Source organism: Lissotriton vulgaris, chromosome 1_1, assembly GCF_964263255.1.
Source record: "Lissotriton vulgaris chromosome 1_1, aLisVul1.2, whole genome shotgun sequence".
In the NCBI taxonomy this organism is placed as follows: domain Eukaryota; kingdom Metazoa; phylum Chordata; class Amphibia; order Caudata; family Salamandridae; genus Lissotriton; species Lissotriton vulgaris.
This window is the reverse complement of record NC_141685.1, coordinates 1995870123-1995885110: the sequence shown is the minus strand read 5'-3', so window position 1 is coordinate 1995885110 and position 14988 is coordinate 1995870123. Positions and strand designations below refer to the sequence as shown.

Here is a 14988-nt window from a genome sequence, read left to right as displayed (position 1 = left end):
TGTCTGTGGGGAGCATCGTTCTTCTTGTCTGTGGAGTGAGTTGTGCCTATCTGTGGGAGCATCGTTCTTCTTGTCTGTGGAGTGAGTTGTGCCTATCTGTGGGGAGCATTGTTCTTCTTGTCTGTGGAGTGAGTTGTGCCTATCTGTGGGATCATCGTTTTTCTTGTCTGTGGAGTGAGTTGTGCCTATCTCTGGGACCATCATTCTCCTTGTCTGAGGAGTGAGTTGTGCCTATCTGTGGGAGCATCGTTCTTCTTGTCTGTGGAGTGAGTTGTGCCTATCTGTGGGAGTATCGTTCTTCCTGTCTGTGGAGTGAGTTGTGCCTATCTGTGGGGAGCATTGTTCTTCTTGTCTGTGGAGTGAGTTGTGCCTATCTGTGGGAGCATCGTTCTTCTTGTCTGTGGAGTGAGTTGTGCCTATCTGTGGGGAGCATCATTTTTCTTGTCTGTGGAGTGAGTTGTGCCTATCTGTCGGAGCATCGTTCTCCTTGTCTGAGGAGTGAGTTGTGCCTATCTGTGGGAGCATCGTTCTTCTTGCCTGTGGAGTGAGTTGTGCCTATCTGTGGGGAGCATTGTTCTCCTTGTCTGTGGAGTGAGTTGTGCCTATCTGTGGGAGCATCGTTCTCCTTGTCTGTGGAGTGAGTTGTGCCTATCTGTGGGAGCATCGTTCTTCCTGTCTGTGGAGTGGGTTGTGCCTATCTGTGGGGAGCATCGTTCTCCTTGTCTGTGGAGTGAGTTGTGCCTATCTGTGGGAGCATCGTTCTTCTTGTCTGTGGAGTGCGTTGTATTCTTGTCTATGCTGTGCGGTGCTGGTCTTGTCCGTAGAGTGCTTTATTGTTCTTGTCTATGAAGCATGTTGGTGTTATTGTCTGTAGCGTGAACTGGTGTTCTTTCCTGTGAAGTTCGATGGTGTCCTTGTTTGTGGAGTGTGTTTGGTGTTCTGGTCTGTGAATTACTGTGGTGTGCTGTGTTCACGTCCAAATGATCGTTGAAATATACTTTCCCATCCACGTAGAGTGTTTGTATGCTTTTGGGAGGGTGTTGATACGCTGTCCGGTCTGCATACAGCTGCTGCGTGTTCATTCAAGCTGTAAAGCCGGTCACGCTGACAGCTCGAGGTTTGTTGGTGGCTTCTCGTCCTCTGAGTGTTCCCCTGTGTCGCTGCGAGTGTCCGGCGCCGGCTGCTCGGCGCTAGAATAGAGCTTGGCAGATGAGAGGGGTGCCTCGGAGCGCACGAAGAAAGCAGCAGCAGCTAGCAAGTCCAGCCCACACCACCGCCGCCGTTGACGTGCACGTCTTTGGTGCAATGCGAATTATCCCTAGTCATTCAGTCAGTGCTGACATGAAGAGGAGAACCACAGAGGTTTCCCACCATTGCCATAACAACCGGGCTCGGCGGCACGGTGAGCGCCTGCCAGAGACACCCCGCGAGCAGGGAGACCAGCTCCCGGCACAAGACACACGCAGACCCGCCTCAGCGTGCAGTCACCACTGCCCCCTGCACAGGGGAAGAAGGCAAAGTTTAAAGGAGCAGTCGCATCCTTCAATGCGGATAGGGTGGAAGTGGTACATGTACACGCATAGTGGTGCTTACTAAACAAGCAATGGCGAGTAGTTTACTAATAGTGACAGATGCCATGTGCAGGCCAGGGCACCACACCCCCGAACTGACTCTTACGCGGGCAGGTATCAACATGCATGAGAATAACCTTATGCACAGAGCACGATTGTCCACGTGTATTTGACGCCTTGCTCGGAGTCGTAGAGTCCCCAGTGTGCCTGGTGAGCTGTCCCCAGTGTTCATGGTGAGCTGTCCCCAGTGTGCATGGCGGGCTGTCTCCAGTGTGCCTGGTGAGCTGTCCCCAGTGTTCATAGTGAGCTGTCCCCAGTGTGCATGGTGAGCTGTCCCAGTGTGCCTGGTGAGCTGTCCCCAGTGTGCCTGGTGAGCTGTCCCCAGTGTGCCTGGTGAGCTGTCCCCAGTGTGCATGGTGTAGCTGTCTCCAGTGTGCCTGGTGAGCTGTCCCCAGTGTGCCTGGTGAGCTGTCTCCAGTGTGCATGTTGAACTGTCCCCCGTGTGCCTGGTGAGCTGTCCCCAGTGTGCCTGGTGAGCTGTCCACAGTGTGCATGGTGAGCTGTCCCCAGTGTTCATGTTGAGCTGTCCCCCGTGTGCCTGGTGAGCTGTCCCCAGTGTGCCTGGTGAGCTGTCCCCAGTGTGCCAGGTGAGCTGTCCCCAGTGTGCATGGTGAGCTGTCCCCAGTGTGCATGGTGAGCTGTCCCCAATGTGCATGGTGAGCTGTCTCCAATGTGCCTGGTGAGCTGTCCCCAGTGTGCCTGGTGAGCTGTCTCCAGTGTGCATGATGGGCTGACTCCAGTGTGCATGGTGAGCTGTCCCCAGTGTGCATGGTGAGCTGTCTCCAATGTGCCTGGTGAGCTGTCCCCCGTGTGCCTGGTGAGCTGTCCGCGGTGTTCCTGGTGAGCTGTCCCCAGTGTGCCAGGTGAGCTGTCCCCAGTGTGCATGGTGAGCTGTCTCCAGTGTGCATGGTGAGCTGTCCCCCGTGTGCCTGGTGAGCTGTCCCCAGTGTGCCTGGTGAGCTGTCCCCGTGTGCCTGGTGAGCTGTCCCCAGGGTGTGAGGAAGCGGAGGCAGCATGCCCCAACACCCTGTGACCCACAGTACCACAGGCGCAGAGGCTGCGGCATGCGGTACACCCAGTCTCGCTCGTGACACAATCAGGGACACCCTGTCCACAGGTGGAGAGTCCCCCACATCACAGGATGTGACAGGGGATTCCCGTGTGAGGCAGGGAGACCCCGCGTGCAGTGGAGCCTCCCGCCCGGTCTCCCCGCCCCCTCGCGCTGGAGCCGCCTCAGGGGCCAGGCGTGTGAGGTGCAATCCAGGGGGGCGCCGCGCGCACCCGCCCGCCCGCAGCCGCCGCCGCACAATGACAGGTGCCGGTGGATGCTGATCCGGGGGCTGCAGAGCGGAGCGTGCTGCTGCTCCTGCTCGGACACTCCTCCCTGCTCACACGGCTGCCACATCCCAGGCTGAACACACACACTGCTGGCAGAGGAGACGAGAGGAGAGGCAGGGAGCCGGCGCTGGCGGACACGGCGCACAGCACAGCCGCGGAGGAGCTGCCCTCTACCGCAGGAGCTGCCCTCCACCACGGGAGCTGCCCTCTACCAAAGGAGCTGGCCTCTACCACAGGAGCTGCTTCCACCACAGGAGCTACCCTCTACCACAGGAGCTGCTTCCACCACAGGAGCTCCCATCCATCACAGGAGCTGTCTGCACGGAGCTGCCCTCCAGCACAGGAGCTGCCCTCCAGCACAGGAGCTGACCTCCAACACAGGAGCTGACCTCTACCACAGGAGCTCCCATCCACCACAGGAGCTGCCTCCACGGAGCTCCCCTCCACCACAGGAGCTGCCTCCACGGAGCTGCCTCCACGGAGCTGCCCTCCACCACAGGAGCTGCCTCCACGGAGCTGCCCTCCACCACAGGAGCTTGCCGCCTTCCCAGCAGCACAGGCAGGGCTCCATAGCGTTGGAGCCGTTCGTCTCCTGCACGGCTGCGGAGCCCTCTCCAGCAAAGGAGCTGTCTCACCCACAGGAGCTGCCTTCCATCACAGGAGCTTTCTCCTGCCGCGGGATCAGCTCGTTTCCGGCACAGGCGCAGGTCCTTCTTCTGAACCTCCCATGCCTTCGGCCAGCAACTAACTGCCCCTCTGCAGCAAAGGAACTAACCCTCCCCAGCAAAAAAAAACTATCCTTTCTCCATCACAGGGGCAGGAACGCCCCTTCCTCCCGTCACAGGAGCTGCCCCCCCTCAATCACAAGAGCTCTAATGAGCACAGGAGCTGCCCTCTCAATCACAGGAGCTCTACTGAGCACAGGAGCTGCCCTCTCAACCACAGGAGCTCCACTGAGCACAGGAGCTGCCCTCTCAAATGCAGGAGCTCTATTGAGCACAGGTGCTGCCCTCTCAATCACAGGAGCGCTACACAGCACAAGAGCTGCCCCCTCAACCACAGGAGCTCTACTGAGCACAGGAGCTGCCCCCCTCAACCACGGGAGCTCCACTGAGCACAGGAACCCCCCTTCCTCCCGTCACAGGAGCTGCCCTTCTCCATCCCGGGAGCTCGCCTCATCCTTCCGCGGCGACGCTGCCCTCGGTGACTGCGAGCACACTTCTGTGTCCTCCTGCGCTTCTCTCTGGTAAAACCGGGGACAGCAGAGCTCGGGCCCTCAGGGGAAAAAGTCCGACCCCGCGGGAAGGAGAGCAGAGCGGCAGCAGGGACCGGGGACTCTTCGCCATGGCCCGAGAGAACGGGGAGAGCAGTTCCTCCTGGAAGAAGCAGGCCGACGACATCAAGAAAATCTACGAGTTCAAGGAGACCCTGGGAACGTGAGTACTGGGTGCGGGCGCCCACCCTGTCCCTGTCAGACCTAGGACTCCTCCATCAGCCAACTTTCACATGCCAGTACACCCCCCCCCCCCCCCCCCCGTGCCCCGCCAACCTCGTGTATGTGAGCGCGGGTACTTCCTGGTTCACCTGCCATGTCTCACTCTGCAGTCAGTCCATCCAATGAATCCACTTTCTCCAGTTACCTCGTGTCTACCCACTTTGTGCAATTGTGCGCTCATGTGTTAATTAAGAGCCGATGCTGGGCGTTAGTGCATTCTGACGGCGCATAGGCCACGCACAGCTCTCATATACAACTGCTGATGAGCCCAGGAGGACTCACAGCTCACTCACTGCTCTCATGTACAACTGGGGCCACAGGGTTCACAGGTCACTCACTGCTCTCATTAGGCTCATGATATAAAACAAATAATGGTCCAACCTTAACTTTCCACCGAAATGATACCAGGTGAATACATTGAAGGCGCATCGCAGGTCATTGTTCATGTTTTGGCTAGGAAGGAAGGACCTCCGAAATGAGGGACACTTGTAGTCTGTGGTACACGCCGTTAACAGGGCTGGAGTAGTAGGTCCTTGAAATAATCCTGCGCGCATCCTTACCCCCGTCCTGCTCCAGCTGCCTCTTACGTTAATTACGCACCGGGATGCTTACAATAAAATGAAGTAACACCTCAGAAGTCAGTCACTGACTTCGGGTTGATACGCCCCACCAGAATGAATGCGTCATTTAGTGGTCTCTAGATAAGGTGCACAAAAGACAAGGGCGCAGCTCGATGACGCAACAGGAGCAACAGTGACTGACGTGTCTCCCAACTACCAGCGTGCAGGAGCCAAAGTGCCTTTACTACACCTGTCATTGTACTTTACGCATCACACTCACAGTGCCTCTTCCCCACACAGCTTCCATACAAGCATCTTCCACACAGCTACTCCTTCACACACACAGCTTTCAGAGTGCCGGCCTCTCCTCCACACACAGCTTCCACACTACAAGGGATATTCCCCCCTCCAGACAGAACATCGCAGCGCGCCTTCAACTCCACACACAACTTCCACAATGCATGCCTCGGCGTCCACATAGCTTCCATGGTGCATCTTCCACCACCCATAGCTTGACATTGCCTGCCTCCACCTTCACACGCAGCTTCCATGGTGCATCTTCCACCACCCCCAGCTTGACATTGCCTGCCTCCACCTTCACACACAGCTTCCAGGGTGCATCCCCCACCACCCAGAGCTTGACATTGCCTGTCTCCACCTTCACTCGCAGCTTCCATGGTGCATCTCCCACCACCCAGAGCTTGACATTGCCTGCCTCCACCTTCACACGCACCTTCCATGGTGCATCTCCCAAAACTCACAGGTTGACATTGCCTGCCTCCACCTTCACACGCAGCTTCCAGGGTGCATCTCCCACCACCCACAGCTTGACAGTGCCTGCCTCAACCTTCACACACAGCTTCCATGGTGCATCTTCCACCACCCAGAGCTTGACATTGCCTGCCTCCACCTTCACACGCACCATCCATGGTGCATCTTCCACCACCCACAGCTTGACATTGCCTGCCTCCACCTTCACACACAGCTTCCATGGTGCATCTCCCACCACCTACAGCTTGATGTTGCCTGCCTCCACCTTCACACGCAGCTTCCAGGGTGCAAGTTCCACCGCCCAGAGCTTGACATTGCCTGCCTCCACCTTCACACGCAGCTTCCAGGGTGCATGTTCCACCGCCCAGAGCTTGACATTCCCTGCCTCCACCTTCACACGCAGCTTCCAGGGTGCATCTTCCACCACCCATAGCTTGACATTGCCTGCCTCCACCTTCACACACAGGTTCCATGGTGCATCCCCCACCACCCAGAGCTTGACATTCCCTGCCTCCACCTTCACACGCAGCTTCCATGGTGCATCTTCCACCACCCACAGCTTGACATTGCCTGCCTCCACCTTCACACGCAGCTTCCAGGGTACAAGTTCCACCGCCCAGAGCTTGACATTGCCTGCCTCCACCTTCACACGCAGCTTCCAGGGTTCATGTTCCACCACCCAGAGCTTGACATTGCCTGCCTCCACCTTCACACACAGCTCCCAGGGTGCATCTTACACCACCCAAAGCTTGACATTGCCTGCCTCCACCTTCACACACAGCTTCCAGGGTGCATCTTACACCACCCACAGCTTGACATTGCCTGCCTCCACCTTCACACGCAGCTTCCATGGTGCATCTCCCACCACGCACAGCTTGACATTGCCTGCCTCCACCTTCACACACAGCTTCCAGGGTGCATCTTCCACCACCCACAGCTTGACATTGCCTGCCTCCACCTTCACACACAGCTTCCAGGGTGCATCTTCCACCACCCACAGCTTTACATTGCCTGCCTCCACCTTTAGACACAGCTTCCATGGTGCATCTCCCACCACCCACAGCTTGACATTGCCTGCCTCCACCTTCACACGCAGCTTCCATGGTGCATCTCCCGCCACCCACAGCTTGACATTGCCTGCCTCCATCTTCACACACAGGTTCCATGGTGCATCCCCCACCACCCATAGCTTGACATTGCCTGCCTCCACCTTCACACACAGCTTCCATGGTGCATCTCCCACCACCTACAGCTTGATGTTGCCTGCCTCCACCTTCACACGCAGCTTCCATGGTGCATCTTCCACCACCCACAGCTTGACATTGCCTGCCTCCACCTTCACACGCAGCTTCCAGGGTGCAAGTTCCACCGCCCAGAGCTTGACATTGCCTGCCTCCACCTTCACACGCAGCTTCCAGGGTGCATGTTCCACCGCCCAGAGCTTGACATTGCCTGCCTCCACCTTCACACGCAGCTTCCATGGTGCATCTCCCACCACCCACAGCTTGACATTGCCTGCCTCCACCTTCACACACAGCTTCCAGGGTGCATCTTCCACCACCCACAGGTTGACATTGCCTGCCTCCACCTTCACACACAGCTTCCAGGGTGCATCTTCCACCACCCACAGATTGACATTGCCTGCCTCCACCTTCACACACAGCTTCCAGGGTGCATCTTCCACCACCCACAGCTTGACATTTTCTGCCTCCACCTTCACACGTAGCTTCCAAGGTGCATGTTCCACCGCCCAGAGCTTGACAATGCCTGCCTTTACCTTCACACGCAGCTTCCATGGTGCATCTTCCACCACCCACAACTTGACATTGCCTGCCTCCACCTTCACACATAGCTTCCATGGTGCATCTTCCACCACCCACAGCTTGACAGTGCCTGCCTCCACCTTCACACACAGCTTCCATGGTGCATCCCCCACCACCCTTAGCTTGACATTGCCTGCCTCCACCTTCACACACAGCTTCCAGGGTGCATCTCCCACCACCCACAACTTAACATTGCCTGCCTCCACCTTCACACGCAGCTTCCATGGTGCATCTCCCACCACCCAGAGCTTGACATTGCCTGCCTCCACCTTCACACACAACTTCCAAGGTGCATCTCCCACCACCCACAGCTTGACATTTCCTGCCTTCACCTTCACACGCAGCTTCCATGGTGCATCTCCCAAAACTCACAGGTTGACATTGCCTGCATCCACTTTCACATGCAGCTTCCATGTTGCCTCTCCCACCACCCACAGCTTGACCATGCCTGCCTCCACTTTCACACGCAGCTTCCATGGTGCATCTCCCACCACCTACAGCTTGATGTTGCCTGCCTCCACCTTCACACGCAGCTTCCATGGTGCATCTTCCACCACCCACAGCTTGACATTGCCTGCCTCCACCTTCACACACAGCGTCCAGTGTTTCAATCCTCACCACACAACGTCCAAAGAAACTCTCCCCTTTCACACACAGCTTCAGTTGGTCTCCACCTCCACATGCGGCTTCCACATTACCTGCCCTTTCCACTCACAGTCTCAGTCTGTCTCCACATACAGCTTCCACATTACCTGCCCCTTCCACTCACAGCCTCACAGTCTGTCTCCACATACAGCTTCCACAGTACCTGCCCTTTCCACTCACAGTCTCAGTCTGTCTCCACATACAGCTTCCACATTACCTGCCCCTTCCACTCACAGCCTCAGTCTGTCTCCACATGCAGCTTCCACAGTACCTGCCCCTTCCACTCACAATCTCAGTCTGTCTCCACATACAGCTTCCACAGTACCTGCCCTTTCCACTCACAGTCTCAGTCTGTCTCCACATACAGCTTCCACATTACCTGCCCCTTCCACTCACAGCCTCAGTCTGTCTCCACATGCAGCTTCCACATTACCTGCCCCTTCCACTCACAGCCTCAGTCTGTCTCCACACACAACTTCCACAATGCATGCCTCGGCGTCCACATAGCTTCCATGGTGCATCTTCCACCACCCATAGCTTGACATTGCCTGCCTCCACCTTCACACGCAGCTTCCATGGTGCATCTTCCACCACCCCCAGCTTGACATTGCCTGCCTCCACCTTCACACACAGCTTCCAGGGTGCATCCCCCACCACCCAGAGCTTGACATTGCCTGTCTCCACCTTCACTCGCAGCTTCCATGGTGCATCTCCCACCACCCAGAGCTTGACATTGCCTGCCTCCACCTTCACACGCACCTTCCATGGTGCATCTCCCAAAACTCACAGGTTGACATTGCCTGCCTCCACCTTCACACGCAGCTTCCAGGGTGCATCTCCCACCACCCACAGCTTGACAGTGCCTGCCTCAACCTTCACACACAGCTTCCATGGTGCATCTTCCACCACCCAGAGCTTGACATTGCCTGCCTCCACCTTCACACGCACCATCCATGGTGCATCTTCCACCACCCACAGCTTGACATTGCCTGCCTCCACCTTCACACACAGCTTCCATGGTGCATCTCCCACCACCTACAGCTTGATGTTGCCTGCCTCCACCTTCACACGCAGCTTCCAGGGTGCAAGTTCCACCGCCCAGAGCTTGACATTGCCTGCCTCCACCTTCACACGCAGCTTCCAGGGTGCATGTTCCACCGCCCAGAGCTTGACATTCCCTGCCTCCACCTTCACACGCAGCTTCCAGGGTGCATCTTCCACCACCCATAGCTTGACATTGCCTGCCTCCACCTTCACACACAGGTTCCATGGTGCATCCCCCACCACCCAGAGCTTGACATTCCCTGCCTCCACCTTCACACGCAGCTTCCATGGTGCATCTTCCACCACCCACAGCTTGACATTGCCTGCCTCCACCTTCACACGCAGCTTCCAGGGTACAAGTTCCACCGCCCAGAGCTTGACATTGCCTGCCTCCACCTTCACACGCAGCTTCCAGGGTTCATGTTCCACCACCCAGAGCTTGACATTGCCTGCCTCCACCGTCACACACAGCTCCCAGGGTGCATCTTACACCACCCAAAGCTTGACATTGCCTGCCTCCACCTTCACACACAGCTTCCAGGGTGCATCTTACACCACCCACAGCTTGACATTGCCTGCCTCCACCTTCACACGCAGCTTCCATGGTGCATCTCCCACCACGCACAGCTTGACATTGCCTGCCTCCACCTTCACACACAGCTTCCAGGGTGCATCTTCCACCACCCACAGCTTGACATTGCCTGCCTCCACCTTCACACACAGCTTCCAGGGTGCATCTTCCACCACCCACAGCTTTACATTGCCTGCCTCCACCTTTAGACACAGCTTCCATGGTGCATCTCCCACCACCCACAGCTTGACATTGCCTGCCTCCACCTTCACACGCAGCTTCCATGGTGCATCTCCCGCCACCCACAGCTTGACATTGCCTGCCTCCATCTTCACACACAGGTTCCATGGTGCATCCCCCACCACCCATAGCTTGACATTGCCTGCCTCCACCTTCACACACAGCTTCCATGGTGCATCTCCCACCACCTACAGCTTGATGTTGCCTGCCTCCACCTTCACACGCAGCTTCCATGGTGCATCTTCCACCACCCACAGCTTGACATTGCCTGCCTCCAACTTCACACGCAGCTTCCAGGGTGCAAGTTCCACCGCCCAGAGCTTGACATTGCCTGCCTCCACCTTCACACGCAGCTTCCAGGGTGCATGTTCCACCGCCCAGAGCTTGACATTGCCTGCCTCCACCTTCACACGCAGCTTCCATGGTGCATCCCCCGCCACCCACAGCTTAACATTGCCTGCCTCCACCTTCACACACAGCTTCCATGGTGCATCTCCCACCACCCACAGCTTGACATTGCCTGCCTCCACCTTCACACGAAGCTTCCATGGTGCATCTCCCACCACCCACAGCTTGACATTGCCTGCCTCCACCTTCACTCGCAGCTTCCATGGTGCATCTCCCACCACCCAGAGCTTGACATTGCCTGCCTCCACCTTCACACGCAGCTTCCATGGTGCATCTCCCACCACCCACAGCTTGACATTGCCTGCCTCCACCTTCACACACAGCTTCCAGGGTGCATCTTCCACCACCCACAGGTTGACATTGCCTGCCTCCACCTTCACACACAGCTTCCAGGGTGCATCTTCCACCACCCACAGATTGACATTGCCTGCCTCCACCTTCACACACAGCTTCCAGGGTGCATCTTCCACCACCCACAGCTTGACATTTTCTGCCTCCACCTTCACACGTAGCTTCCAAGGTGCATGTTCCACCGCCCAGAGCTTGACAATGCCTGCCTTTACCTTCACACGCAGCTTCCATGGTGCATCTTCCACCACCCACAACTTGACATTGCCTGCCTCCACCTTCACACATAGCTTCCATGGTGCATCTTCCACCACCCACAGCTTGACAGTGCCTGCCTCCACCTTCACACACAGCTTCCATGGTGCATCCCCCACCACCCTTAGCTTGACATTGCCTGCCTCCACCTTCACACACAGCTTCCAGGGTGCATCTCCCACCACCCACAACTTAACATTGCCTGCCTCCACCTTCACACGCAGCTTCCATGGTGCATCTCCCACCACCCAGAGCTTGACATTGCCTGCCTCCACCTTCACACACAACTTCCAAGGTGCATCTCCCACCACCCACAGCTTGACATTTCCTGCCTTCACCTTCACACGCAGCTTCCATGGTGCATCTCCCAAAACTCACAGGTTGACATTGCCTGCATCCACTTTCACATGCAGCTTCCATGTTGCCTCTCCCACCACCCACAGCTTGACCATGCCTGCCTCCACTTTCACACGCAGCTTCCATGGTGCATCTCCCACCACCTACAGCTTGATGTTGCCTGCCTCCACCTTCACACGCAGCTTCCATGGTGCATCTTCCACCACCCACAGCTTGACATTGCCTGCCTCCACCTTCACACACAGCGTCCAGTGTTTCAATCCTCACCACACAACGTCCAAAGAAACTCTCCCCTTTCACACACAGCTTCAGTTGGTCTCCACCTCCACATGCGGCTTCCACATTACCTGCCCTTTCCACTCACAGTCTCAGTCTGTCTCCACATACAGCTTCCACATTACCTGCCCCTTCCACTCACAGCCTCACAGTCTGTCTCCACATACAGCTTCCACAGTACCTGCCCTTTCCACTCACAGTCTCAGTCTGTCTCCACATACAGCTTCCACATTACCTGCCCCTTCCACTCACAGCCTCAGTCTGTCTCCACATGCAGCTTCCACAGTACCTGCCCCTTCCACTCACAATCTCAGTCTGTCTCCACATACAGCTTCCACAGTACCTGCCCTTTCCACTCACAGTCTCAGTCTGTCTCCACATACAGCTTCCACATTACCTGCCCCTTCCACTCACAGCCTCAGTCTGTCTCCACATGCAGCTTCCACATTACCTGCCCCTTCCACTCACAGCCTCAGTCTGTCTCCACATACAGCTTCCACAGTACCTGCCCCTTCCACTCACAGCCTCAGTCTGTCTCAACATACAGCTTCCACATTACCTGCCCCTTCCACTCACAGCCTCACAGTCTGTCTCCACATACAGCTTCCACATTACCTGCCCCTTCCACTCACAGCCTCAGTCTGTCTCCACATGCAGCTTCCACAGTACCTGCCCCTTCCACTCACAGTCTCAGTCTGTCTCCACATACAGCTTCCACATTACCTGCCCCTTCCACTCACAGCCTCAGTCTGTCTCCACACACAGCTTCCACATTACCTGCCCCTTCCACTCACAGCCTCACAGTCTGTCTCCACATACAGCTTCCACAGTACCTGCCCCTTCCACTCACAGCCTCAGTCTGTCTCCACACACAGCTTCCACAGTACCTGCCCCTTCCACTCACAGCCTCAGTCTGTCTCCACACACAGCTTCCACATTACCTGCCCCTTCCACTCGCAGCCTCAGTCTGTCTCCACATACAGCTTCCACAGTACCTGTCCCTTCCACTCACAGCCTCAGTCTGTCTCCACATACAGCTTCCACAGTACCTGTCCCTTCCACTCACAGCCTCAGTCTGTCTCCACATACAGCTTCCACATTACCTGCCCCTTCCACTCACCGCCTCAGTCTGTCTCCACATACAGCTTCCACAGTACCTGTCCCTTCCACTCACAGCCTCAGTCTGTCTCCACATACAGCTTCCACAGTACCTGCCCCTTCCACTCACAGCCTCAGTCTGTCTCCACATACAGCTTCCACAGTACCTGCCCTTTCCACTCACAGCCTCAGTCTGTCTCCACATACAGCTTCCACAGTACCTGCCCCTTCCACTCACAGTCTCAGTCTGTCTCCACATACAGCTTCCACATTACCTGCCCCTTCCACTCATAGCCTCAGTCTGTCTCCACATACAGCTTCCACATTACCTGCCTCTTCCACTCACAGTCTCAGTCTGTCTCCACATACAGCTTCCACAGTACCTGCCCCTTCCACTCACAGCCTCACAGTCTGTCTCCACATACAGCTTCCACAGTACCTGCCCCTTCCACTCATAGCCTCAGTCTGTCTCCACATACAGCTTCCACATTACCTGCCTCTTCCACTCACAGTCTCAGTCTGTCTCCACATACAGCTTCCACATTACCTGCCCCTTCCACTCACAGCCTCAGTCTGTCTCCACATACAGCTTCCACAGTACCTGCCCCTTCCACTCACAGCCTCAGTCTGTCTCCACATACAGCTTCCACAGTACCTGCCCCTTCCACTCACAGTCTCAGTCTGTCTCCACATACAGCTTCCACAGTACCTGCCCCTTCCACTCACAGCCTCAGTCTGTCTCCACATACAGCTTCCACAGTACCTTCCCCCTTTCACATGCAGCTTCCAGGTCCTAATCCCCCTCACATGCAGATTCCACTCTGCAACCCCAAAACAGAATCGCAGCGTGCCCCACTCCCCACAATATTCCATAGTCCCTGTCTCTGGCTGCACATCATTTCCAAAGAGCCGCCTCCTTCGACACAGTAGCTGCCCCGCAGGCTTGAAGACACGGGGACGGATGCTGCTAGTTTCTGGATTTCCTGAATGAATCCGACTCACTGATATCATTGATAAGCTTCAGGTAGTTCAAAATGCTGCGGCCAGAACCCTTCCTAACCTCCCCAAGAGGGTCAGCGTCAGGCAGTACCGTAGTAACCTGCACTGGTTACCGGTAAAAGTACGGGTGAAATGTAAGTCCTTGTTAACGGCGCATGCTGCCCTCTATGGGCTCTCCCCGGTGTACCCGAGGAAGCGCTTTCAGTTCTGTGCTCCTACTGGGCAGCTTCGCTCTTCCACACTGCTGATGGCCTGCACTCCCAGGTTCTACTTTAAAAGGGTAGGTGGCAGCTCCCTTTCTTACTTGTCGGCGGCGGCCTGGAATCAACTCTCTCTTGACTTACACCACCTTAAGGAGCCTAAGATTTTTAGGAAGAGACTTAAGACTTTCCGTTTTAATGACGCTGTCTTCCCTTTTTTTCTCTCTCTCTCTTCACACTGGGCTCGAGTCGGGACACTCTTCTGAGTAACTGTGTGCGTTATAAAAATGTTGTAACATAATATTGGCCTGTGTCCTACCAGCAATAAGTAATTGCACATTGACAATGCTAGTTTAACAATACTGTGCCAGTAGTGGCATTTCGAAAGACCCTCTGAGCAGCAATGGCTGTTGCCAGAACCTGGGCTGCCAGCAATGCCCCACCAGCGAGCTCTTGCTATCAGTGACCCCAGCAGTACCCACAGCCAGGTCCTACCAGCAATACTGTGGGGAGTCTCTAAAGGGGATTTTTAGTGGAGGAACACAAGGGATCGCAGATAAATTTGGCAGGGCGACCCCACAAGGGACAGTCATGAAGATGTGTACATGTGAGTTTTGTAACTAACTTTTAGGCAAAATGAATAGTGCTATGTATAGTCTGTGTGAAGAGCACAGCGTTTGAAGTGTCTTAATCACTGTCATTCTCCTCTTCACACCACTCTCTTCTACAGTCTCTCTCTTCGACATTTACACTCGTTTTCTCCTCATATTTTTCTGAAGCACTCAATCTGTATAACGCACACCTCGCTGCTTTCCTCTTCAGCATCCTGTTTCAGTTGTCTCTTGCACATGCTTCCTTGGAAGTGCTTCCCTTCACCAATCCCCGACACATAAAGCATCCACTCACCTCTACGCACTGCATTTTCTTTA

General features: G+C 55.9%; 1 protein-coding gene across 1 annotated transcript in view; it reads left to right on the top strand.

Moving 5' to 3' along the window:
- Positions 1–4139: 4139 nt before the first annotated feature.
- The window catches only part of CAMK1D (calcium/calmodulin dependent protein kinase ID), a 1555766-nt gene continuing 1544917 nt past the window's right edge, over positions 4140–14988 (top strand). Inside the window, exon 1 of the mRNA XM_086919868.1 lies at positions 4140–4405. Coding sequence (XP_086775994.1) covers positions 4314–4405 — 92 coding nt within the window. The 5' untranslated portion in view covers positions 4140–4313. The remainder of the gene's footprint in view (positions 4406–14988) is intronic.